At 32.5% G+C, this 26,299-nt stretch overlaps 1 protein-coding gene and 1 long non-coding RNA gene across 6 annotated transcripts in view; one reads left to right on the forward strand and one right to left on the reverse strand.

The window, feature by feature from the left end:
• Nucleotides 1–9,728, reverse strand: part of LOC145691091 (uncharacterized) — a 74,493-nt gene extending 64,765 nt beyond the window's left edge. For both annotated transcript variants that reach the window (XR_014132335.1, XR_014132336.1), the window contains exon 1: nt 9,357–9,728. This is a non-coding gene — a long non-coding RNA (uncharacterized LOC145691091). The remainder of the gene's footprint in view (nt 1–9,356) is intronic.
• A 164-nt stretch (nt 9,729–9,892) lies between these two features.
• kn (EBF transcription factor knot) overlaps nt 9,893–26,299 on the forward strand; it is a 464,407-nt gene continuing 448,000 nt past the window's right edge. Inside the window, exon 1 of one of the 4 annotated variants that reach the window (XM_081766742.1) lies at nt 9,893–11,384. In XM_081766742.1, the coding sequence (XP_081622868.1) occupies nt 11,254–11,384 (131 nt within the window). In that variant the 5' untranslated portion in view covers nt 9,893–11,253. The remainder of the gene's footprint in view (nt 11,385–26,299) is intronic. The other 3 variants (XM_081766732.1, XM_081766749.1, XM_081766758.1) reach the window with 3 other exon arrangements.

Below are 26,299 nucleotides of genomic sequence, written 5' to 3' on the forward strand. Positions count from 1 at the left end.
GGGGCCAGACTCTCCCTTCCGAAATCCCGACTTTCCTGTAAAGGTAGTCTCTAATGTTGGGGTTGAATTTACAATTTTCATATTGAATTTGGATTCACCCAAAAAGCTTTGGACGACTTCCCGCTCCAAAATAAATTCCTACGTAGTGAATGCATCTGATCTTTATCAAACTTTGCATCTTGATCGTCCTAGTACGTATGTGAAATATTTTCCTGTGTAGACCTTTAGTTTTTGAATTATGGGCTATTGATATTGAAAATTTTCGCCATAATAATAATAATTTGTGTTTAGAACAAAAGTTTATAGAACAGACCTGTTAAACACTAATTCAAGCCATAACAAGGTAAATAATGAAACGATTAATCAGCTGTGCTGTAAACGCAACGCATATTTATAATAAGAAAGTTTTGTTAAAATAAATATAGAACGGATTTTTTTTTCGCGATAGAGAAACAAACTAGTATTTATTCCAATTCTACAAACATTGTGGACAGCCTGAAGTCAAGTGAGAAAATTATATATGTCTTACTATGGAGTGAAACCAGAATCGAAATGTGAGCTTATGTCATTTGCAACAAAATAATGTATTATTATTTTATTTATTCGCGTCCAGAGTTGAAAACCCTACAAACATTTCGTTGTCCTAAATAATCAAGTTTGTACTTAAGTATGAACAGAAATTGTAAGACAAACATTCTTTGTTTTTTATAATGTTTTGAAATACTTAAAAAAAAAGAAACACCCGCGTTTCTAATTCGAAAAACACGTTAATTTGGATTTAATATAAACAGAATCCATCAACTGGTCAAAAACTACAAAAACTGTAAATTAGGATACATTTTTTTCTAATGTTCCTAGTTATAGTACCTTACAGGATGGTTTCATATGGTTGCGTGGTTAAGTGTGTGGTTTGGTGCATGTGGTTCCATATTCGATTCCTGATGGGGAGACAGAATTTTCGGTATAGCCCTTTCTTTGTAAAAAGCCTACCTAAAGAAATTTTGTCAATTCGATTCTACGCTACAAGTGTGCAAAATCCCAAAAAATTTCTTTTTGAGTTCCAGATAACATGACTTTCCTTAAACAAAGCTTAGGCCACTGCATACTTCATATTTATTTTTGTGTAAACTCGTGTCCTATCTTTAACCCATTTATTTTTACAATGCTTTTACTAAGTTATTATTATTATTATTATTATTATTATTATTATTATTATTATTATTATTATTATTATTATTATTATTATTATTATTATTATTATTTTGTTTGATTATCAGAGCGAAAAATTTACACTTAAATTTCACGCACTTATTTTTGAAACTAACTAGAGCTCTGAAAATTTGTGCAGATACGTAAACTTGATGACGATAAATTATCTCATACAATTATCACTGTAACAATCATTTTATTGTAAAATTAATAAAATTAGTTGGTTATTTGAAAATAGTAATCGTACGCCTGTTGCTTATACAACCCAGTCACTCGGAGGTTTGGCTGGTTGCATTGTATTAGGCGTTCTGTTGACTTCAAATCAACAAGTTTGAGCCTATTTCTTTTCGTAATAAGAGGAAAGAAAATTAACTATTGCCGTCTTATAATAATGGAATTAAGATATCGAATAAAGACTGAAAGGAGAAAAGAAACAATCTTTTAATAAAATAAACTAAAAAGAAGACAATATAGATATTTATTGGGTTATAATGAAGAAATAGAATTAAGACTAAAAACGTTGGGAGTTCTTTCTACGGTTGTGTGCTATTAGGAAAGAGTTCACTTGCAAAAAATACTTATAATCTTAGTCATTTTTTATTTTACTCCACAAAAAAATGTTTTTGTTAGTGCAATTTTTAAACTTTAAGAGGAATTAATACGAATTAACCCACCAACAAAACTACCTAATTTTAGTGAGTTTTACAAAAGCATTTTTTAATGGTTAATGTATTTTAAATTTTCATATGTTAAAAAGCTCAACAAAAGCACAATTTTCTTTTTCTTTACAATACCAAAACATTGCTATTAAGAACTTCATGTAGCATATTTCACTGAAATTGATCCAATCAAATGGCGCCTGAAGGTCAAATCAAATGCTTGACGCATCTATTAAGGAGCTACCTGAATTCAGAGATAATGAGCTTTGCTTTAGAAAGATATAGGTTGGAAGTAAATGTATTGACCACCCATTACATGAATCATCTTCCAGACCATATTCCTTTCTGAGCCGTATCCCCAGAGACCTCAAATCTTTAATTTTATAATATTTGGTAGACTAGAACGTTTATTTTGTTGAGAAATGTATTTTCACATTCAGTTTACACTTCTTTTATCTATCTATCTATTTCTTTTATTTACATCAAACTAAATCAGTAGGCTGGAAACTTAAATAAGGAAGTATAGGGGGTATACCTATATTTCACATATTTTCTCGTATGATGCCTGGCAAACTTTTACATTTTGATTACTCATGAACAGTGCATCCTCAAGTATATGCAATGTTGCAGTAGTCTATTCACTTTAATTGCATAGATTTAAATAATAGTATATATTTTAGTGAATAAACAGCTTAGACGGTTACAACTCTTCGGTTGGAAGATGTGGTTGTTAGACGGTTAGGAGGTTTTATTTGAATAATTGCTTGGGTATTAGGTGTGGATAATGTAAATAGGTATACATCTTAAAAAGTTTGGAAGGAAAACTTTCTTGTGCAAAGCTGCGTAAAAATATTTGAAAAAGTATATAGGCTCATGTTATTTTTTTAGAATTAAACCAATGATATTGCTAAGATGATGCTAATAAAATTTCATAATTCTATTTTTATCAGTTTTGTAGTATTATCTGCAGCTTTAGTATCAAAACATATTGACATTTTCGTAAATTTACTGAGAATAAGGCGTAGGCCTACAGTTTAAGGTAGAGTCCGAACCATAGTAATATGCCCAATGCTCTCCCACCCGAAATCGAAGCCGAGACTTGTCTTCAAGAGCAAAAGGATATTCTTGCCTGACTACAGCGATGTCATGAATATGTTTCTCACTGTTTGACCACCGTTATTATGATTTTTGTGTGTGTGTGGTGTTAAATTTTATATTGAAACATTAAATTATGCAGATTATTGCATTTAGTTAAAGAAGACAAGAAATAGAAACACACAAAATTTACTTCAAGCTTAATCAGTCAATTCAATAGCCAGTGGCGTACGCAGAATTTCATCAAGGAAGGGTTTAAGTATTCAATCACATATATTTTCAGGACAAGTGTGATTTTCGTATATCTCAATATAATACATGTTTGTGTTTTCATTATATTTTGCTCGAGGAGAATTAATCGCCCAAAACCCTTTTAGGTACACCGTTGCAAATTAATCAGTAATGTGTTTCCCGATCCGGAAAAGAAAAAAAAATGTCCATTGAATTTAACCAATCTTCATTAAAAGTAGGGTGTTCACGTGACGAGACAAAAGTTTCCTGACGAGATAGAGTCTTGCAATAGAAACAGATACACTTTCCCGAGACGAGACAGGATAGTATTAACTCTTACCTGATAATTCTGGTATAATTCTAATTATATAAATACACACTGTATTTATTTAACATTGACCATGTTAGCGTTTAACTTCAGATTAACGTCTAACAAGTCTGTTTCATGTTATTTTCTCCTGATTCTTGTTCTAAATAGCAATGAATGATCTTGTTTGTTTATTTGCTTATTTATTTAAATAAATGAATGACTATGGTTTAATGGGAATGTCAACAGCGAGGCTGTATATTCCCATCCCAATTTGTTTATGTATATTTTAGAACCAGAATTATTTTAAGCTCAAACCCCAGATTTAGTGACTCGGGAACCAAAAGATCTGCGCAGAAAAAAATATATCACACGTTACTTACTAACGTAAGCAAGTTAAAGTCTACCTCCATGCCATGTTTGATAAAGATTGGATAAGCTCTTTGCTCGTAGATCACGTACGACATAGCTAAAGACCAAACCTCAAATTTAATGTCCCTTACTCGGGGACCAAAAATATATCATACGTACTTACTAAACAAGTAAAAAAAAAAAAAAAACTCCATGCCATGTTTCGTAAATATTGGATGAGCTCTGTGCTCGTAGATTATATACAATATATCTTAAGACCAACTTTAACGTCTCTTACTTGGGAACCAAAGGTTTGCACAAGAAAATGTTTTATATTTGTACTGAGCATTTCAAGGTTGGTTGAAATCGGTTAAATTTCGTTGATCGGGTACTCTTCTTGTAACTGATTTTTTTTAATCAATAGAAAGAAGTGACCAGCATTACATTGCTTACTATAACTCTTATCAAGGCAACTAGACAAGTTAAAACCTTTATATATAAAAGAAGTAGATATTCTTTTAATAGAGTTTTATAATTTTTGTGCATTATAGGAATTAGAAATCAAAATAAGCGGTAATTATTTGCAACAGTGATTTTAAAATTACATTTTGTAATGATGTTCCTGTTTCTCGTTATTAGTTTTTTTTTATTTATTTACATTTCATTTATGTTGTTGGTGAAAGGTGAAAATCAGTTACTATGATAAAAACAATTATAGTATTAAGGCTTAACACTTACGCACATTAAAGGTAAAGTTTTAAATAATATGCTTACGTATATTAATAAAGTAAGGTAAGAAATGCATGCAGAATTTTTTCAATGGGCCAAAAGACCGACATACAAATGAAATCCTGAATAAACAGACCTTGATTCACATAATACTTCAGATGTAAAACAACAATTGTTTGCACAAACTGCGTAACTTTATAACTACAGTAAATATAATAAATATTGGTTATAATTATAAGGGCAGAAGTCAATGTGAATGCGGCGTTGAACCTCCTGGTTCCATATGCAATAGAGTTAGTTAGTGTGTGAGTAAGCAAATGATTTGCCACGTTTTGACCACGTATTTCGAAAATCTGAAAATTACAGAATCTAGCATCAGATAAGTGCTTTTGTGAGGAAGTACAATTGCTAATAGACTAATATGATGATTATCTTTCGTGCGAAGAGGTTATGTTCTCAGACAATGCGGCTTATGTTCGTTCTCAGACAATGCGAGTTTGTGGGCCAAAACATTATGTTTGTGAGTTTTCTCGAGGCTCTTTCATTTCAAGTTTATTATTTAAACTTCAAGTTTCTCAAAATGCAGGTTTGATCCCAGGAAATGTCTAGTAGTTATGGACATCGTTTTCTTGAGATTTCTCTGGGAAGTTCTCTTATTTCAAGTTTTCATAAAGCGCAAAATTTCTTAACTCCATTTTTTCTTTCATCACTCCTAAATTAAAACAAAAATATTTTTTAATTTTTTTTTTGAACAAACAATACAATTATCCTTTTAAAATTCTTCTATAGATGAATGTTATAAGGTCGAAAACAATTTGTACTAACTATTTTTCCGTCATGGACAAGATTTCTTGTAGATATGTAAAACCCAATATCCTGTACTTTTAACGTTTATTAATTACAAACATGTAGGAGAACACTGAAGTAGAAATTATACATTTTACAACTTTTTTTTTTTTTTTTGAAATTTTGAAACTCCCACAATATTATTACACTTTAACGAAAAGAATGCTCGCTCCTACCAAAAAATAAAAAAAATAAAAAAATAAAATAAAAAAAAGAAAAAAGATACACCCATCCTAAGATCTCATTCATATGAATAAAGTGATAAGTATAAATCGTCATGCATAACTTTCGAGAAAATCGAGAGAGAAAAAAAGAATTTTCTGTCAACCTAAAACTTCATGCTGTACAATAATCAGGAGGGCCGTGGTGGCTCAGTGGTAGAGCATTCATTTCTGGTGCGTGGGATCGTTGGTTCAATAATAGCTCGGGCAAAGTGAGCTTTGTGGTGAACAAACACCGTGTGCGTGGGTTATTCTCTGGGTTCTCCCGTTTCCTCCCATTTTCATCATTCCACCATTTCATTCATTTCTCATCATCACCGTCTCCTTTAGCCTAGCCGGGATAACAGTGGGACGTAAAACTTAAAGATTTCATTTTATTTCATTTGTACGGTAACCACGCCAATTACTAAGATGAAACTAGTGCTTATTTTCAAGACTTTCCATATAATGAAGAAATTTCTGACTATCCAAAAAATTATGACGTCATAAGTTGAACACCCAAATTTTTAGTTTATGAGAAGAGTTTTCAAATCAATTTGTTTATTTAATAGTATTTTGTAGAGACTGCCTTGTTTACTTTATTATTATTATTATTATTATTATTATTATTATTATTATTATTATTATTATTATTATTATTATTATTATTATTATTATTATTATTATTATTATAGAAAAATCAAACGAAGATGAAAACAATATGCACCAACTATTTCTCTCTCACAGGCAAGATTTTCTTGTAGATATCATATGTCAATAACCAATGTTAAATTTGTTCCTAAACTTTAGTAATTGGAAACACTTCATGAGAATATTTACAGCAGGAAAGAGATAGTCAAATGTGCTTAGTTGGGGGCGCGGTGGCTCAGTGGTAGAGCGTTCACCTCTGGTGCTTGGGGTCCCGGGTTCGATCCCAGTCCCCGCCAAGTGAACTTTGTGGTGGACAAATACCGAGCTCGTGGGTTTTCTCGGGGTTCTCCCGTTTCCTCCCACTTTCTTCATTCCACCATTTTCACTCATCTCTCATCATCACCGTCTCCTTTAGTCTAACCGGCATAACCATGGGACGTAAAACTTAAAGATTTCATTTCAAATGTGCTTAGCAAAAAGCCTAAATACAGTGTATATGACTTTAAAAGAACTTTTGTATAAAATTGTCCGTTTTGTTTCACTTCCGAATACGGTAAAAAAATCGTTCTTAATTTATATTTTGGTATGTTTTATTAATTATAAGTAAACACTAGCAATTAAGTGTTTTTCTCATTTTTTCTAAAATTTGAGTAAGTCCAAATTGCAAATTTCATGGCTCAAAACTCAGGAACCAAAGGACTACACAAGAACATATTTTACATGTGTAATTTAAGTAGTTCAAGGTGTGGTTAAGTTTTGCTAAAATCGGGAAAGTTCTGTAGATCGTACACGACATATAATATATTGTCCATGTGATTGATTTTTTAATTATTATTTTTAGAAAAATTAAGGGAAAAAACTTGTTGAATTCTGTATTAGAAACTAGCAATCGTCTGTTTCAATTCTCCGAAGGTACGCCTGATTTTTAAATAATAATAATAATAATAATAATAATAATAATAATAATAATAATAATAATAATAATAATAATAATAATTATTATTATTATTATTATTATTATTATTATTATTATTATTATTATTATTATTATTATTATTATTATTATTATTATTATTATTATTATTATTATTATTAACTTTTGTAGATAAGACCTATTGTGCATGTGTCAGCATAAATTTGTATTGACAATGACTCAAGTTGTTGCAAGTACGCTCGTTTAGGAGTACACACGTGAAGGCAGTTGATCTTTTAACCAAACCTTGAAGGATGTCCTTTTTCTTTTTTTTTCTATTCCCGATTCCTACGTAAAGATTGTACACGAGTAAGACTAATTGGCTGACAGAAGACTTAGTAAGCTGAAACAGAAACTTGAATATTTTTTTCTTCGTTATTCCTTCTCAAGGACATGAGATGTCTCAGATTTTATTTTGATACGATCCTATATAACACGTTCACAAACTCAGTGCAAAATTCGGTGACTGTCCGATTTTCCGTTGTTTTGCGTCACGATGGCAAATAAATAATCGAATAGCCTCATAAAACGAGATCCCAATACAAAACCTTGGAAAAGCATTTGGCGCGAGAATTCTCATTTTAAACAATGAAAAATAGAATTTTCAGCATTAGAAATAAGACGAAGCCCTTTTCGTTCTGTTCTGTGAACACAAATTTTCAAAGCCATTGTGCTTTTCGTAGATATGCCAAAATTCGACTATTTGTATGTCGTGTTCGTTCACGAAAACAATTGATGCACAAAAAAAAAAAAATCTACGAATAATCAATAAAGGTATACCGCTTCGCTCCAAATTTGCAACTATTGCATACCTATAGTATGCAGTACTCTGTCAGGTATTGGTGAAATTGTTTATGCGTTTTCAAGTGTCGTAATACAATGTCTTTTGGTGTTAGTGGTCCCGATCTCGACACATGATGGGTAGATAGACAGACACTTGGACATTGATCAATGGTTGTCATGCCAAGATGTTTCAATAAAGAGGCAGTAAGTTATGCATATAGTCAGTATCATAATACTGGCACTGTAAGCCGGCTTGTAGATATACGACACACGTAGCTAAAAGCATTCTGGCTGCCCATAGCCTTTTGAGTTTCTATGATTATGCCTATTATTATTATTATTATTATTATTATTATTATTATTATTATTATTATTATTATTATTATTATTATTATTATTATTATTGTGGTGGTGGTGGAAATAGGAATAATTAACCAAGGAGAGCCAGTAAAGAGTGAAATTAACTATGTACGTACAATCTTAAAAGAAACAGAGAAAGGTCTTAAAATCAGCCAGTTGAACTACAATGATTTTTTTAAAATATTATTATAAATTAATGTCATGTAGGCCTATGTATGCCATATGAACTCAACGTGGTCCGGCTTGCTGATGTATACCTATCTCTTGCTCTGTATAGGTATATTATTGAAAATGAAATCTTTCAGTTTTACCTTTAACGTCCCATGATTATGCCCTGTAAACCAAAGGGTGATGATGAAAAGGAATGAGATGGTGGAATGAAGAAAAGTGGAAGGAAATAAAAGAACCCTCAAGAAAATCACGTATACCATGTGTCTACCACAAACCCCATTTGGCACGAGCTGGGATCGAACCAGGGGCCCCACGCACTAGAGGCAAACGCTTTACCACTGAGCCACTGCGGCTCACAGACATGTTATTAGTGTATTTTCATTCGTATATTCACTTTGTTTTCCTTTTATGCTGAGTTCTACGAAAGTAGTTTGAAAAAAAAGTGTTATTATCATAAAGGGACATGTAACTTAACCTGTCTATTTATATTTATTTCATGTTCATTGCTTAATAGAAATAAAAACAAGACTTATCTGCCATCGGTATAATTGTATGAAGTGCAAGGAACTACATTATTTTTTAAAAGCCTACATGAAGCAGAATGAGTGTGAATTATAACGCACACAATAAATGTATTCAATGCATTCACAAACGAACACACGCATACACACAATGAAAACAATAAGAAAGAAGTACGTGGTGCTTAATAACACAGGTTTCTAAAATGAGTAAATAAAAAAAAATCCCAAGTGAGAAATCTATTAAATAATTGTATTAGAAGTATTGCTTACCGGAGGCCATTATGTATGCGTATGTGATGAAATGGAAGATGGCAGATAAGTAGCAAGAGAATATAGGTGACAACAAATGTAGAAATCTCGGCGCGAGGGGAAGTGAGATGAGAAATAAAAAAAGAGGGTCAGACACATTCAGCGTGTGGAAAGCTTGCCGCAAGGGGCTGCAGCAGTCGACCCATAGGGCTTGCCCTCTCAGCACCGAGTGACTCGACCCCAGAATACGAGGAACTGCAATCCCCTTCCCTTTACGTCACCCCGCGTCCCGCCGAAAACAGATGATAATGCTATGACACCGAGGGGGCTGGCAGAAGTGACGTCATTTTATTCGGATTGGCCGGTCCATTCCCCGCCTTTGCCACGATTGGTCACTGAGTCCCGTGGGCGGTGTCTTCTGTAGCGAGGTTTACATGTCGATAGCGGACCGAGCGGCTTTATACGTCTCTTGGGGGGGTGTGGCCCCAGGGAGGGTTGGCTGAATACGAACAATATTTGTGAGCAACAAAATCTACATCCCCTGAGCTTCAAACATCAAATTGTCTGGTCGTAGGCAGGCATTCGATGGTTATCACCTAGCGTTTATCTGCCTTTTAGCTTCGTGTTGTCTATCGCGTGTGAATGCTGGAGACGACGACGCTACGGACGAAAAGCCAAGGCCGCAACGGGTGTATGTTTTGCCTTGTGGACATTCGGAAAGAACTCTCGACAGCAGAGAAACTCCTGAGTGCCGAAAACACCACCCCCTTTTCACACGAAGGACCAGTTTTTTAAGAAACGAGAGAGGGAAAGAAAGCAACATCGAACGGGAAAAAGAAAAAAATTGTGTGTGCGTGAGCGTGGATTTGTAATAAGCGTATGTGAATGAGCTTGTACGTATGTATGTGTGTGTATATGTGGGCGAATATATATACATACACTTCGTCGTGTTGGTTATATGTATGTATATTTTTTCTTCCCTTACTTCTCGCCTCCCTGTTGGTTGTAATACGAAGACAGTCCGTTTGTGCGCGTTAGGGGGGTCAAACACACATTACGGACACTCATGGAAGTGAGGAGAAATAAGGACTACTCGTGTTGCAGCAACCGTGGTCCAACGTGACTAAACTTCTCTTCAGTGGCCAAGTGTTTCGACGAATATACACACACCAGAGCAGTCACTTCAGCTACTCGAGTATTACAAGAAGCCAGTCCCCGGTATATTCTAGTGGGTATAGATCTTGGTGAATTGGGATAACCCGAAGTGTTGTTGTTGTTACGAACAGCGGCCTTGAGAAACTTAGCAGCCGAGAGGACACCAAAACTAAAAAAAAAATTGCGAAAAGTTTTCGGCTAAAACCCCACGCGTATACTCCCCTCTCACTAATATATATATATACACTCACACATACATACACTCACACACACACACACATACACGGACATACTCACAAGAACACGAGGGAGGTGTGTTTCAAGTCTTCTTTCCCCCCTCCCCTATCTCATTCTTCATAGAAACCCCACGAGAAGTTTCCTGACTCGACACTTCTTGTAATACATTTTCCCCAATGACATCTTGTGCTCTAGTCAAAACTAAAAGAAAAATATATTTTAGAGTTTGATAAAGAAACAACGGAGGAAAAAAGAAAAGAAACTATTTTTCTACATAGATAAAACTTATTAATTCATAAACTTGTTATTATTAACGAGAACGACCAATATAGATTTAACTGTGATTGTTTGTTATAACTTGGGGAGTTTTTTCTTCCATAATTCGCGAAACGCGGGTTCATAGACCCGCGACATTCTTAACTTTAACCCCTGCCCCCAACGACGATTTGCACTGGATCCCATTGTTGGCGCGACGTGGGGAAGAAAGCTGTATCAGGCCGGAGCAAGGGGTGGCACTGCGGGCCTCATGTTCGGCCTGCAGGATGCCGGCATCCACCAACCCCGCGGTCCCGTTACCAGCTTAAAAGAAGAACCCCTCACATCCACGCAACTAGCTGCTCGGACATGGATGCAACCGACTGTTGTGGATCAGAGCAGGTGAGTTTCTTTTTTTTCTTTTCTTTTTTTTTATCTAAATCTTTTATTTGGTAGATGTACATTAGATCAGTTGGAATTGTAAATATGTCTAAGTAAAAGTGTGTTTAGATAGCTACTATATACCTCGAAAATGCTGTGAGTTTATATGTAGATTTATTCAGTCTTAAAAAAAAAAAAAAAAAAAAAAAAAAAAAACTGGCATTGCCAAGGATTATAATTTGAGGTCAACGTAAAGTATAATGTGCCAATCAGGTGTTACGAAAAGTTGCGTATTTCAGTTCCAAAGCTGTGACTATCTCCCCTCTCCCCCTTCTACAAAATAATAACAGTAATAATAAAACTACTTCAAAGTTTATTCTAATAATTTATTGTAAACCTCAAGAAGTATGTTAGGAAAAAGAGAATTATTATTATTATTATTATTATTATTATTATTATTATTATTATTATTATTATTATTATTATTATTATTATTATTATTATTATTATTATTAGAGAAGTCTCAATAACCACAGAGTATCAGTAGTGTTACCTAAATGTAATACTGTAAGTAAAAATGATCAAGATTGTTACTAACAATAAATTTAATTAAACAAATATATCTAACTTTATCATCCCAAATATTAAACGTTTTTATTGCCGTAAGTTCAGTAACAATTACCTAAATGTTATTCCAATAAAAAAAAAAAATAGTATAGGCCTAATAACGATTAAGTAGCATTTACTTATTTATGTTATCGGAAAAAAAATAATAGTTACTTTCTTATTGACTGACAGTAATTAAATTAACAATAAGTTAGAGGGAAAAAAAGAATGGAAAAATAAAATTTTAAGTTTCTTATATTATATAAAAATATTTATGCTGTATAACAAAATTACTGTAACCAGTGTTGCTTTCAGGAAACAATGTTCCAGGGGAACACACAGTATTCGGAAGGGCACATACTATTTTCATACGGTACTATTCTATTTGTTATTATATTATAGACGTATTATTTTGGTCTCCTCTGGGAGAGCACTCAGAGCTCGGCGGGGGGGGGGGGGGGGGGGCTTCCCCAAAAGTATGTCTGGAAGAAACACTGACTGTGACTTATTTTTATTTACTAATAGCTTTAAAGAAAAAAAACACGCTGTTATGATTCTGTGTGTGTGTGTTTTAAATAGTATATAAATATACTATTAGTGTTTTATCGAATAATGTTATCTACAGTACCCAAAGAACAACTACCTGCAGAATGTTTATCAGACAGATAACAAAAGATATGCTAGTTAATAACTGTACATTTTTTTTCAACGTATTTCTATGAAATCATTAATTGACGTACTAAAAACTTAGTTTCATTTATTGTGTATAACTCTTATACATAATGACCAATAGTATTTCTCACAACCAGCGAAAGATATAGTGGGAAAAGGAAAGAAAAAAAGAAATAGAAAGATCTGACTGAGTAATTTGAAAAAGTAAATTGTAGCTTTTAATGAAAGAATATATATTTCCGGGAAGGTTTCACGTTTTTCTTCTTTGTATAAAATGGACATTGGGGACCAATTTGTTAAGTAACATTCACCAACTCAATGGTGAAAGAGAGAGAGAAAGCGGGAGGGAAAATTCAAGTGAGATTGAAAGAGAGAGAGAGAGAGAGAGAAACCGTGGATGAAGAAGAAGCAAAAAAGAAAGGGGTAGGCAATAAAAAAATCTACAAGAGGTGGAAAGAGAGAGAGAGAGCAGAAAATCGTTAGTTAGATCTTATAAAATTCCCTGGTGAAATGATGATGATTTCGGGGAATTTCCCTCAAGACTTTTGGGAATTGCGTCATGATCATTAGGGGATTTGAGGAAGGCTTCTCTTGTTGTATGGAAAAGTGGCGAAGCGAAAAGGTTGCCCCGCCCTACTCCCTTCGATATACCTATATACAGCCACGTGCGTTTGTATGTGTGTGGATATCCATTCATAGATATATATATATATACACTTCTTGTGATCTCACTTTTTACTCGGGCCTACTACGACAGTTGCAGCCTGTACGCGCTCTCTTAGATTCAAACACTCTCACATTATACTGTAGTAGCAGTCATTTCATCAAGATTATTGAATACGAAGTCGGCATAGGCAACAGCGTAAAGATCTTCCCCAAGAGTATCGTCTATATAAAAAAGGAAAGAAAATTCCCCAGTCAAGACTGAGAGAAACGGGTATTATTTGGTTCCCTAAAAGTTGGTTTGTCAACAGAATTTTCAGAGACCAAGTAGTGAGTAAGTAACTAGCATCAAAATGAGACAAAACTTTGGTGTTTTACATGTTCCAGTTTCTATCTATACTTTCTTAAACTGTGTTCTGTGTTTCTAATGTGTTTTATTTGTTTGTGGGTTAGAAAGATAGGTTGAAAGATTGCCGTCCGCCTGTCAATAATAATATTGTCCGTTACGTAAAGAAGTGGAATGTGTGTTTGTGTGTAGCCTATATAAAATAGTTTAACACTTTAACCATGTGATGTTAGAGCTCTTTGTGATTTTTACGAGTAGAATTTCAGAAAGAACAGTGAATGGATACCTAGTTCATCTTGATTAGTCAATATGTAAAAAGCCTCGTTAATTCGTGAACGATAATGGTCATCATTACATGTAAGAAGATCTTATAAAGTAGCATAACCCATACTACCGTCTTGCTAGTGTCATTAATGAAGAGGTTAATGGGGTAATACTTCAGTTTAAGTTTCACCTTAATAAGATGTGTAGTTGTTATACAGTATCAATTTTTAGATTTACAAAAATAAACATCCGTTTTTCTCGAAAACTACGCATGAACTATCTCGTATCATGTATCTATTGATCATGCATTTATTGATCATGTGTACATGTCCTGTCCTGTCTTTCTTTTTTAAACGCTAATAATATATTGTAGATCTGCAAAGAATAACTATTTGTTTTAGTCACGCTCTATAGTTTATATTAGTTAGTTATGCTGAAAATGGATAATTGTTCTAATTAATCACTGTACAGAACTCTATAGTTAATTTGTGAACGAATAACTAGTTCATCTTAATTGATCAGATGTTTTGAACGAATCAATGTTTCTCCTTGATTTATCATCAAAAGTATATACATAAAGCTGTTCTCTGAACTAGGGAATATATTCTCTTGGTTAGCTACTACTGTAGATATTTAGAGTTGACTTACAAAGAAAGTTTTTAAATTTAGTACAAGTTATAGCTTATTCTCATCAAAATTTCATTAGTACCCAGACTCGCTTTCCGGTGATTAATCTATAGTCAAAAATTATGTTTGTTAATTAAAAGCACGGAGAAGTTTTTTTTTTCTGTCAGTATGAAATATATATATAATCTACTGTAGATATAACTGAAACCACACTAAATGTACATAGAATTTTCTCAGAAGTTAGTTCAGCTGTTGTACCAATAAGTGTTTAGTTATACGGAAACCTTGAATAGAGATGAACACAAATATCAATCAATCAATCATGTTATGAATTATTTTGATAATAAGTCTATATATGTGTGTGTGGATTGAATCAATTGTGCAATATGCAGTCGAATGTAGGTGATAACTTCTAGAATATTGTTTATGTCCATATCTAAACATTACAATGACAGAATACTGTATTTATTTTATATAATAGTTTCATGAGTCTCAGATTGACACTGCAGCTCACTAAAAGTCATTGCTGATGGTATTTGCAACCAGTTTCCATTATTAACATTGTGTCTTTGTGTCAAGTAAACAGACAGAAACACATTTATGTTGTGTTCAATAGGCCTTCTATGTGAACATTTCTATTATGAATATGCATTACGGGAAACAAGACCAAGAGCTATGTTTTAATATAGGCTCCCAAAACAAGATCGTAGGATAGTATATATCCGATTGTTTTTGATTAGTAACGAAAATCTGAAAAGGTCCAGAGGTTCACAGTCAGATTAGTGCATTTCTTATTTGTACGCATCCATTAAGATAATCAGTTTGTATAAAAATATATTATCTCCTATTGACATTAACGAGTTCAGCAAAAATATAGAAAGTTTTTCTGTACCTGACCTTCCATTTCTTTGATATCAACTTTTCAATTATGCCTGTTAATTTTCCAGAAATGCCACAAATCGAAAAGTTATAGATTTGAATAGGATTGGTTTTTCTTTTATGTATAACGCAAATGCTCACATTTTAAAATTTGTTAATTTATTGAAATCTACCATTATTTTACAGTACAGATACTGTGTATTATTTCGTTACTTTCTAAGTAAAATAATGAGCCAGATTAAACATAAATCTCTTATCGATACGTAAAAAAACTATTCAGTCTATTTACAAAGACACCGTAATATTTCTTTTTAAAAAAAGAAAGAAAAGAAAGAAAGAAAGAAAAGTAAACATAGTATATGGAGACCAATATCTGTATAAATATTTTACGACAGCTGTTTTTCTAGATTGGTACCATTATAATTAGGACTTCTGAAAGTCTTTTGATTTCTACCAAACTATAAAACTAGTGAAGTTCCGATAGTAATAGTAATTGACTAATATTTATCTTACTTTATGGACTAATGATAGTGAACATTGTTACCGAATACAGTTGAATAAATAAGTGAAGATTGCCAAAATTCACTGACAAAAATTGAATAACATTTACCTTATTTTCTCGCACGAAAATAATACCCACTGACAAAAATTGAATAACATTTACCTTATTTTCTTGCACGAAAATAATACACATTGTTATCGAAAAACAATATGAAAGTTCTAAAAATATTTGAGTATTACATATTGAATTATAAAATTGTAACAATATAACATAATTATAACAACAATTATAAACGATTACCTAAATTAGTGCAACCCTGATGATGAAAGCACTCATGGTCTTCGAAACACCAGTTCTAATAAAATAAAACATGGATGGAATATGAATTCATTTTTTACAGCAATTGAATAATTAAATTAATGTCATCGTGATATGGCAAATTTTAAAACAAGAAAACATTTTTAGATTTCACACACACCACACACACACAAAACTCCACAAATTTCTTAATGACAGAGCGATAAAGCATAATTTATACAACTAAACTTTTACAATACGAACTACCTAAATATTAAGTTTGTTTTCTTTTAAGTTTACAGTTGGATTTTGTATATTCAATGAATTGAATATTGCAACTAATATTAACAATTAACCATTTTCTTTTATAAATATTAGGAATGTTAAAGTTTTCTGTGTCAAAACAAATCTCAAAATCCTAACGGTCCATTTTTAGGACTCGCTAAAAAGGACAGATACGGTTAGGAAAGGACGTCTGATAATCCTAAGTAAGAGTGCAAGTTTTGCTCGCAATGTTGTATAGTATTTGTTCATATTAATACCCCAACAACATTGTATATAATAGGTCTATTTAATGTTGAGATATGAGTTGGAATATGCAGTAGTTGTTCTGAACCTTTAGACGAAATCTCGATCGCGCAGCTTTGGAAAAATACAATTTTTAAAAAAAATGATATTTGCATACATAATAATTAGAGTCCAAAATCCCATATATATCCAAAATATAAACATGCAAATTTAGCGAAATATTTCTAAATTTTATCGAACTGTAAGAACGATAATTTTGACGTTTCTATATACTTAACTGTAGATTTTACACAATAATCTTATTGTATTTAGAGTAATATAATTTATCCTTCGGGTCAAATATCTTAATATCAAGTACTAAAATAATCGTAGAATAAATTTCACTTGTGTGCATCGATTAGAAAAACCCAAGAAGAAAAAACTATAGACACCGTTCTCAGTTTTTAGAAGTGACTTGTTATTTAAACTTTTTGACCTTTTAAATTAAGTAAATTACAATTCGGGTGAACAAAACATAGTTCCATTGTACCAGACTCATGTTAGTTTTATGAATTTCAGCACACTGCAGCCTCTTTAGCAAATATACAATTATATACTCTTACTTGGAGTTCGGAACTGGAGAAGTAAGATAATACTGCTTCGATACCGCGCCAGTTACAATTGCCATCATCAGCAGTTATAGAATAGTTATTATCCTATCATAAGTTATCTTGTGTCGAGAGCACAAAACACTGTCCAGGTAAAATTGTTAGTTAAATATGTGCCCAGAACTCATTACAATTGTTTATAATATTCTACTCGTATCTAGACCAAAAATCGTTATCTTTTGATTCAAGTAGTTTTTCAACGTTTTCAAGATATTGGGTTGACATCAAATCTTTCTCGAGGATTTGTTGGGAGCATTGGGGGGGAGGAGCTATTGAAAGTTTTACCGGGAATCGGATTCGCAACTACTCGTACCACAGGCATCATTCGGATAGCTACACGTATTTTAACCTTATTATAAGAACCACTAAATTAGATAAAGTAAAGGATGAAGTAAACACATCAAAGTTAGAAATATAACTCTAAATTTCTACTTCCATTTACATTAAAAGAGCATATTTACTTATTTGTAGATTAACTCTTCCTTCTTAGGTTTCTCCTGTCAACTGGGCCCAATCAAGCTTCTTGAATCTGATATGAAACCAAATTCCTTCGGAAGATTTCCTCTTGTTGCCAATTCTTCTAATTTCAGTTGGGGTCTGGCAATCATTTCTTTGTGCTGTGCGCTTTTGGATCGTGAATTACTAGAATTTGCTACTGATTTCTTCAGGAAAGTATGTAGTCCATAGCAGGGTATTTTGACACCCTAGACGAGAAATATCTCGACACCATCCCACTGTTACCATTTATTTAAGCATGAAATAAAACTTATCCTCTATTACTGTTCTGTTCTCAACATAAGTTAATATAATTTCAATTTCGATTATGCAGTCTATGTGATTAAGCTTGACACCATATAGAGTAGCTTGCTAAGTCTTTTATGCATCTTGTAATAATTATTCACCCTATTAATGTTAATTCACAATCCTCCCCCCCCCCGCAAGAAAAATGATCATCCGCTGCGAAACCACAAAAATGTCCTAATCCGCCTATCGGCCGATCCTGATCCATAGATTAGCAGTGTATAGCTAAGTTCATGTAAACTGTCTTGTTCCTTTACTTTACAGGCATATCTACAATTTGACAGTATTGAACATCGTGTGGTATTTTCGGCTGCTGGGAGTGGGAGAAAGCAAAGAGTTAGAGTTTCATATAACACATATAGATTTTTTTTTATATTTTTTTATTTTTATTTTATTTTATTTTATTTTATTTTATTTTATTTTATTTTATTTTATTTTATTTTTTACGTCTTAAGCTAACTTATAATTTAGCGTTTCTTTGTAATTTGACTGAAAACTACAATGTAGTCTAGAGGAAAACACAAATACATAAAATTTCTTTGACTCATACGTTAGGAAAACAAGTCTAAGGTTAAGGTTTGGGGTGAGAGACCCACTACATTAAGATGTTTACCTTTCATTCTTCGTATCTATATACATCATTTATACAGAACGCAATGCTTCGGTTCTTTCTTTCTTTCTTTTCTTTCTTTCTTTTTTTTTAATCTTATAACAAATCTCGAACAACGTAAATATATTCCTTAAATGTTCTACGATAATTTTGTTCTGCGTGGGTATATCTTAGTTGAGGATTGTACTAAAACTCGCTTTTCCATTTCCAAAGATAAAAATGTATTATTTGTTTCTAATTATAAATTGTTCGAAAGTTATTGAAAGTAGCTGATTCAATAATTAGCTAGGTTTGTCACCTTGTGGTTAGTCTAAAGCGAGACATACTTTGCAGAACACATGCATATCGCCCGTTACTTATACTTTTGTATTCAAAATTTTCACATGAAATAATTTATTAAGAATAATAGGAATAAAGAAATATGTTTACGAATTTAAATTGCAGTGAAATTTAAACCCAAATCACACGAAACAGAAAGCTCGTCGCGTCGGCTTCTTGGTGGGTTAAATTGAACAGAAATATGAACCAGTATAAACAAGGTACAACATCATTAGCGATAACCAATACCAAAACTTTTAGCCGTAGAACCATACCAACATCTCCATAGTCATAGGTAAACTTAGTGGGTCGAAATTTACAAATGTAGATAGGAATTTCTGCCGTATACTTTGTATATGTTTTGGATAATTGAGCTTCCCGACAGATAATACGTCCCTCTTAATTGTAATTCGGGACGCTGACTATTTACTTAAAATTCGGGATGTGCCGCCTAATTCGAGACAGTGATAACCCTATACATAGCTACAATAATTAAACTGTTCGTTGCGTGGTGCAAAGAGGAGGATGGGATCATAATGTTCTTTAGTTTTTTTTAAAAAAAGCGTAAATTTACTTTTAGTATTCTTTGAGAATAAGCAGAAGTAATATAATAGGCTCCTGCAGCTGGAACGTGCATAGTCTATGTATATACTGCAACTAATTTTCACTAATTACACTCTAGAAAAATATGTACTTCCGTATGTCAGCAGTTGGTTCTTTAACTATATATTTCGCTATTCTCTTGACAACTGTTCAACTAGCGACCTATTAAAATTGTAGATTCATTAAGCTAAACAGCAAATAATAATTAATGTTTACAAGCTTGGTGAAAAAGCCTGAAATGATAAGAGGAAATTGCAGTAGATGCTTCGCCTTTTCTCGATATTGTTCTCAGTTTTTCTGTAACTTTGAATATCATTACAGGAAGTAGATATTCTAATGTAACCTTCTTTTAACAGAGATATTAAATAGTATTTATAAATATGTTGTAGCCCACCTCTAAATTTAACAATCGTAATTGGATAAAAACAATAACTGTATAAAATAACGCAATAATGCAATTTTCTTATCCGTCCTCCACTCAAGTCCTTTTAAATATATATATATATATATATATATATATATATATATATATATATATAAATTCTGATAATATAATTTAATATAATTCTCAGAACTCATGGATATTGTTTTGCATTTTATATACTTGTAGACTAGTTAGTAGAATTGTTCGTTCCTTACATGAAAAGAGCAAAGTTTAATGAATATAAAACTGGAAATTTGAATACTGTAAAAAAGCCCTGCTTTCCTCCCTTTAGAAGCGGAATTTTCGAAAACGGTTGCAACATGTTTTGATTATTTTTAGTGAAGAGTTGTACATCGAATTTCATAATCCCAACTTTTAAGCGAACTCTTACGTTGGAGATTTTTTTTTTTTTTTAAATAAAGAGTAGAAAATTTGAATATTATAGGAGTCGCTATTTTATACCTTTTAGGAGTGGAATTTTCGTCAAGTTTTACCCCTATTCAGGGATTTGTGAGATTATCTGACCCTGAAAACAAAAAAGTGAGCATCTTTGCCGATGCCCTTCTTAGAATACATATTTCAAAAAACACTTTCTTGTCTCTCGTTTTCGTGAGAAAGGAATTTTCTGTCCAAATTTCAATATAGTAATTTGGCCTGGGAACTAACGAGTGAGTCAGTTTTACTATTTTATTGTCGTATAGATGACTTGCTAGTCATTGCAGAAATTCAACATACGCACAGTATTATTTGTAATTTACTTTATTTTATACAATAGAAAACAAAATAGTGCTCCATGTATGGTAGAATCATTTATAACATTTCCAACCAGAGAACTTAAAGAAATATTGGCGAAGGTTCTGATTAATACCGCATATGCCATGAATAACTAAGATCCAGTTGAATACCTGACAGTTTTTAAATATCTATTATCATACTTAATTGATTTGCTGACAAATCTTTCACTATAAAAGGACGACAAAGTATTGACTATTTTGTTTTCATAGTAAGTATCTTGTAAAGTATGTATTACTCCGCTTCTTATCAAATTTTGATAGTATCACTTATTACTAAGTTGTTTTCCAAAAAAGTATATCAAAATAAAATTAAACTGCAATGTCTTTTTAATTAGAAATATGGTGAAAGCTGGTTATACTGATTAGTCGCACTACAAGTTCCTTGTATTAATAGTGACGAATCAAAGAACTTTTCGACAAAATATTAAAAGGACAAAACAATAACAATTGTTCAAATATCTGTGCTTATTATGGGAGCAAAATTAGTTTGTATAAAACCTTATGAATCTTCATGTTCTTTAAGCCAGTTGGTTATGAATCGTATAGTTAAATTTTAGTTTCTTTTCTTCATTTCAAACTAAAGTCTAATGAATAAATAACAAATTTGAACAAAAAACACATTGATATAGAATCATATCGAACAGCTATCTCTCTATTTATAGAAAAATGTCCTTACTTTTATCGACTATGAAAGCATAACCGTGTTCAAAATAATCCTATTACTGCCGGACCTGGTACCAAGTTAGGACCATTTTAATGATTCGGTGCCAATACAGTTTTATCTTATTAAGAAAATCAGTAAAGCAACTTGAATGGGGACTTTATTACATATCAGAGTTCCTACTGGTCTACTAGTCAGGGAAGTCAGGGAGAATTGGGGAGGTCAGGGAAGCTCAGGGGAAAAGATTGAAAGTCAGGGAAATTTTATAAAATATATTTTTCAAACATTAACTGTACACCAATTTCAGCGTAATGATCACGGTATGGGACGTTGCTCAGATTTTTATGAGAGGTAAGTAGAATGTACGTATGAGCAATTTATTACTATTTGTCTCTATAGAATAAACGTTCTCATATGTAAATATTCACCGTTATTTATTCCTTATTTATATGCCAACGTCATCGACACCTGTCATAAAAGTCAGGGAATTTCCAGCCAAAGATCAGGACAAGTCAGGGAAATAGATTTCTCCAGATCAATAGGAACCCTATATATATTACTGACGTCGAGATGAGACAGTAAGTAAATAAGTTTTCATGGATAGATTGTAAAATAGCATCAGGGTATAATGAGAAAAACATTGCCCAAAGATGAAACATATAGGAACTGTTAAATCAAGCTAAACAAAATTATATGCTTGCGGATAAATCTTCATGTGTATTTTTCGAGGAAATCGTCAAAAATTAATTTTCATAGTGCTAAAACGAAACAAAAAGTCTTTCGTGGTCAATAAACATATACTCATAAACACGCTACAGTAAGGTGAAATTAATACTAAAATATAACTCTTCAATAAGTCTTTCATTATGATACTAGCAAGAGAAGAGTACATACTTAACTCTTAAACTTTAATTTTAAATTTCTTCCAATTAATGTTTTCATAATAGTGCATATTTTTTGTAAATATAATGCAATTAATGTTCGGTTGTACCTTGCAAACTCAAAAACTTGAACAGATAATGGAATTATCCCATTGTTTAACTTTTTTTCGGCATCCAGAGGATAGAAGTATAATTTTTCTCTGAACTCTAGTCCAATATAATTAAAGAGTTACAATACACGAATCATATAGATGTGAAGATTAGGCAGTAACTCGCATGGAGGGACACTGGCTGAGGGTGTTCAAAAACAAAAACCTTTTAAAAAGCGTTTGATGCAAATAAAAGATGAGGGAACTACAAAAAAGCCGAGATCCATGATATTTGTCACCTAATATAATAGATAATTAAATCAAGATGTCCAAAATGAGCAAGACAAGTAATTGTCATTTTAAACGCGAGCATGATACGTAGGAAGTCCACCCAGAACATAAGCGGATGATTAGATCGAAAGCGGACAAGACATGTCACTAGCATGAGAAACACACGCATATTGCATATCTACTTGTCACCGAATGTAATCCAGATAATTAAATCGAGACGGACAAAACACGTCATCAATACGGGAAACTTGAGCATAGTGCGTAGGCAAGACATGTCACTAATGTAGGAAACTCGAACATACTGCGTAGGAACTATCCTAATATTCACTCGTCACCTAATATAGTGCGGATGGTTAAATCAAGACGTCTAAAATAAACAAGACATGTCACTAATATAGGAAACATGAGCATAGTGCATAGGAACTCAATAATATTCATTCGTCACTTGATATAGTGCAGAAGATTAAATTAAGACTTCAAAATGGGGAAGACACGTCACTAATATGAGAAACTCGAGCATAGTGCATATAACTCCATAATATTCACAAGACATCTCACTAAGGTGGGAAACTCCGAGCATAGTGCGTAGGAACTTCATAATATTCACTAGTCACCTAATATAATCGCAAATGATTAAATTGGGACGTCTAAAATGGACAAGATACGTTACTAATATGGGAAACTCGAGCACAATGCGTAGGAACTCCATAATATTCACTCGTCACCAGATATAGTACTAATGATTAAATCGAGACATCTAAAATCGGCAAGACCCGTCATTGGCATGGGAAATGCGAGCATCGTGCGTCGAACGATGATTGGATAAAAGGACTTCGAATAAAGCAAAAAAATTATTGAAGCATGATAGAGTAGCTCTGAACATGTAAGACATTATTTAATAGCTTTCGGTGTGTTACAATGTATTTCAACTGTGACTTGAAATTGAATTAATTTGTATTAGATCATTCCTCTGCACACGGAAATAAATTTTACTAATTTACATCAAATATGAACAAATTTACCTAACAAAATTTACAAGCCATAACCTTTACAACATTATCTTATTAATGTGGGTGACTAAATATTAATGCGGGAAATTCTAAACATACTTTTTTTCTATTGTCCTAAATAATCAAATGGAACAAAATATTGATTAGACATCCCACTGTTTACAAATTACAAATTTGGAATATGAGATTAAAAATAATATGTATATATTGTTAAAATAATATGTATATGTATAAAATAGAAAAAATTCACAATTTTATATTTGTTGTTTATTTCAAAGTAGACATTTTAATGAGTAATTCTTTACATTATCTATAATCACATAATTGTCTTCAACAACAAGATATGTACGGCAATAAACACCAGAAAACTAATTCTTTGGCTTTCCAGAATAACCTCATCTGACTCGAACAAGAGTTACAATATTGCTGATATATCTAACGATGAACACGTACACTCCGAACAAATGAAAAAACTAATGTTGTAGCACCTTATAAATGAAAAATCTGCACGACCTACATATGGTTACGTTATTCTAAATATATATTTTTTCATGTTCTTGCGGTGTTTCAGTTGACTGTTTAGAACAAGAGTAACAATAGGCTTTGCGTTTCGGGTACAGGAGCCAAATATTACTCGTGTTCAAATCTCTCCCTTTATCACCATCTTATTTATGTGGACAGTAGCATCATATCAGATGTTGCCAGGAGTTGGGGACAAGATTGTTCCACATTATTAAAAAAGTATGTGTTTCTCAAGCTCACGGTGGGGGAATTGTTCCCTCTACCCTCCCCAAACGACGCCCTTGCCTGTGTATTATACAAATCATAGGATTCGACTTTCTAGAAATTGCTAGCATTATGTAATACCTAGTTACAAACATCTTTTATAATATCCAGTGGATTTCATTTTCATAACATTAGCAAAAGTGGAATCGGACCGAGCTGGGTCGTGATATCTGGTATGAGGCATAGATGGGCTCTTAATTAGTTTAGTGTATCTATATTACCGATTATGCCTTCTACTTTTAAAACTATTTTAGGTGTGTGTTAGAAGTAATGTGGCTATTCGAAACGATATGAGTCTGGTGTTTAGTCTGAGAATCGAACCGAATCGTTCTCACCAAAAAAAAAAAAAAAAAGTAAGAACAATAATAAACTAAGTAAAAAGGATACTTCTAAATTATTTTAATCATCATACCGTTTAAAATACGTAGAATGTTTATTGAAAACAGAGAAAACATTTTAAATCTTTTTCCGACTAGTAAATTCGACTCACAAACAGAAGATAATCGAGGTATTCATTAATTTTCCGGTACAGTATCAAAATATCCTATTTATGATAGTGCATAGAGGAATTATAAAAGAACAACCTTATCTTTATTTTTATTGAAGCGAACGTAGCAAGTTCGACTCGATCGGTATATGTCTGTCTGTTCTACGATAGCTCTTGTAAGTTGTATCCGATTTTAATGAAATTTGGTATATGCCTCCTCCCTACACACACATTAAAAAAAAAAAACATACTCCATACTAATTCGCGTTTAAAAGATGTTTCATTTTGATGTAATATGATATATTTTCTACATAGGTTTTGAGGCTTTCGAATCATCTCTGAATGGAGCTGAAATCAGTGAAGAATAAAGAGGTGGATTCCCTCCCCCACCTGGATTTTTTAAAATTCAGTTTAACTTTCATATGTTAAATTTTTGATGCAATAAGACGCATTTTTTTTTCTAAAGTTTTACATTCATCCTCACTTCATCGAGAACGTGTGAACTTCTCCATCAGACCTCTTCCCTCCCCCGTAGTGTAAAATATATGTGTTCCACCGATTACCTACATAAAAATTATTCAACGACGCAATGTTATGACTATGTTTCTTGAGGTTCTCACACGATCTCCAAGTTAATATCGACCAGAAATAAGGAGTCATTTTACCCAATCCTTTCGCATACACATACACTGTATGATAGCTTTCTCAAAATAAAGTCATTCGAGTTTGGTGAAATACTTTCTGTATGGTGTTAATTCTTCTGAGGATTTCCAACTGTCTTTACTGCTTGGAGTTTAAATATGTCAATAATGAAGGAACGACACCTTTCCTTAGTAAATAAAATATTTCCTTGAAAATTTCGTAAAATCACTTCTATTTGTATAAAGCATAATGTATGTTTTGTTCGAGATTTGAAACTTACTCATGTACTTTGGGATTCAAGTTGGTGACAGGAAAGAGGAAGAGTCGCTCACTTGGTCATTATTTTAGTCATCATACCATTTAAAATACATAGAATATTTTTTGAAAAGAGACAAAACATTTTTGATCTTTCTCCGACTAATAAATTCGATTCAAAGAGAAGATAATCGAGGTATTCGAGTTCTCATTAATTTTGCGGTACATTATCAAAATATCCTATTTATGGAAG

This window comes from Thermobia domestica, chromosome 1 (genome assembly GCF_964235325.1).
Source record: "Thermobia domestica chromosome 1, izTheDome1.hap1.1, whole genome shotgun sequence".
NCBI classification, from domain to species: domain Eukaryota; kingdom Metazoa; phylum Arthropoda; class Insecta; order Zygentoma; family Lepismatidae; genus Thermobia; species Thermobia domestica.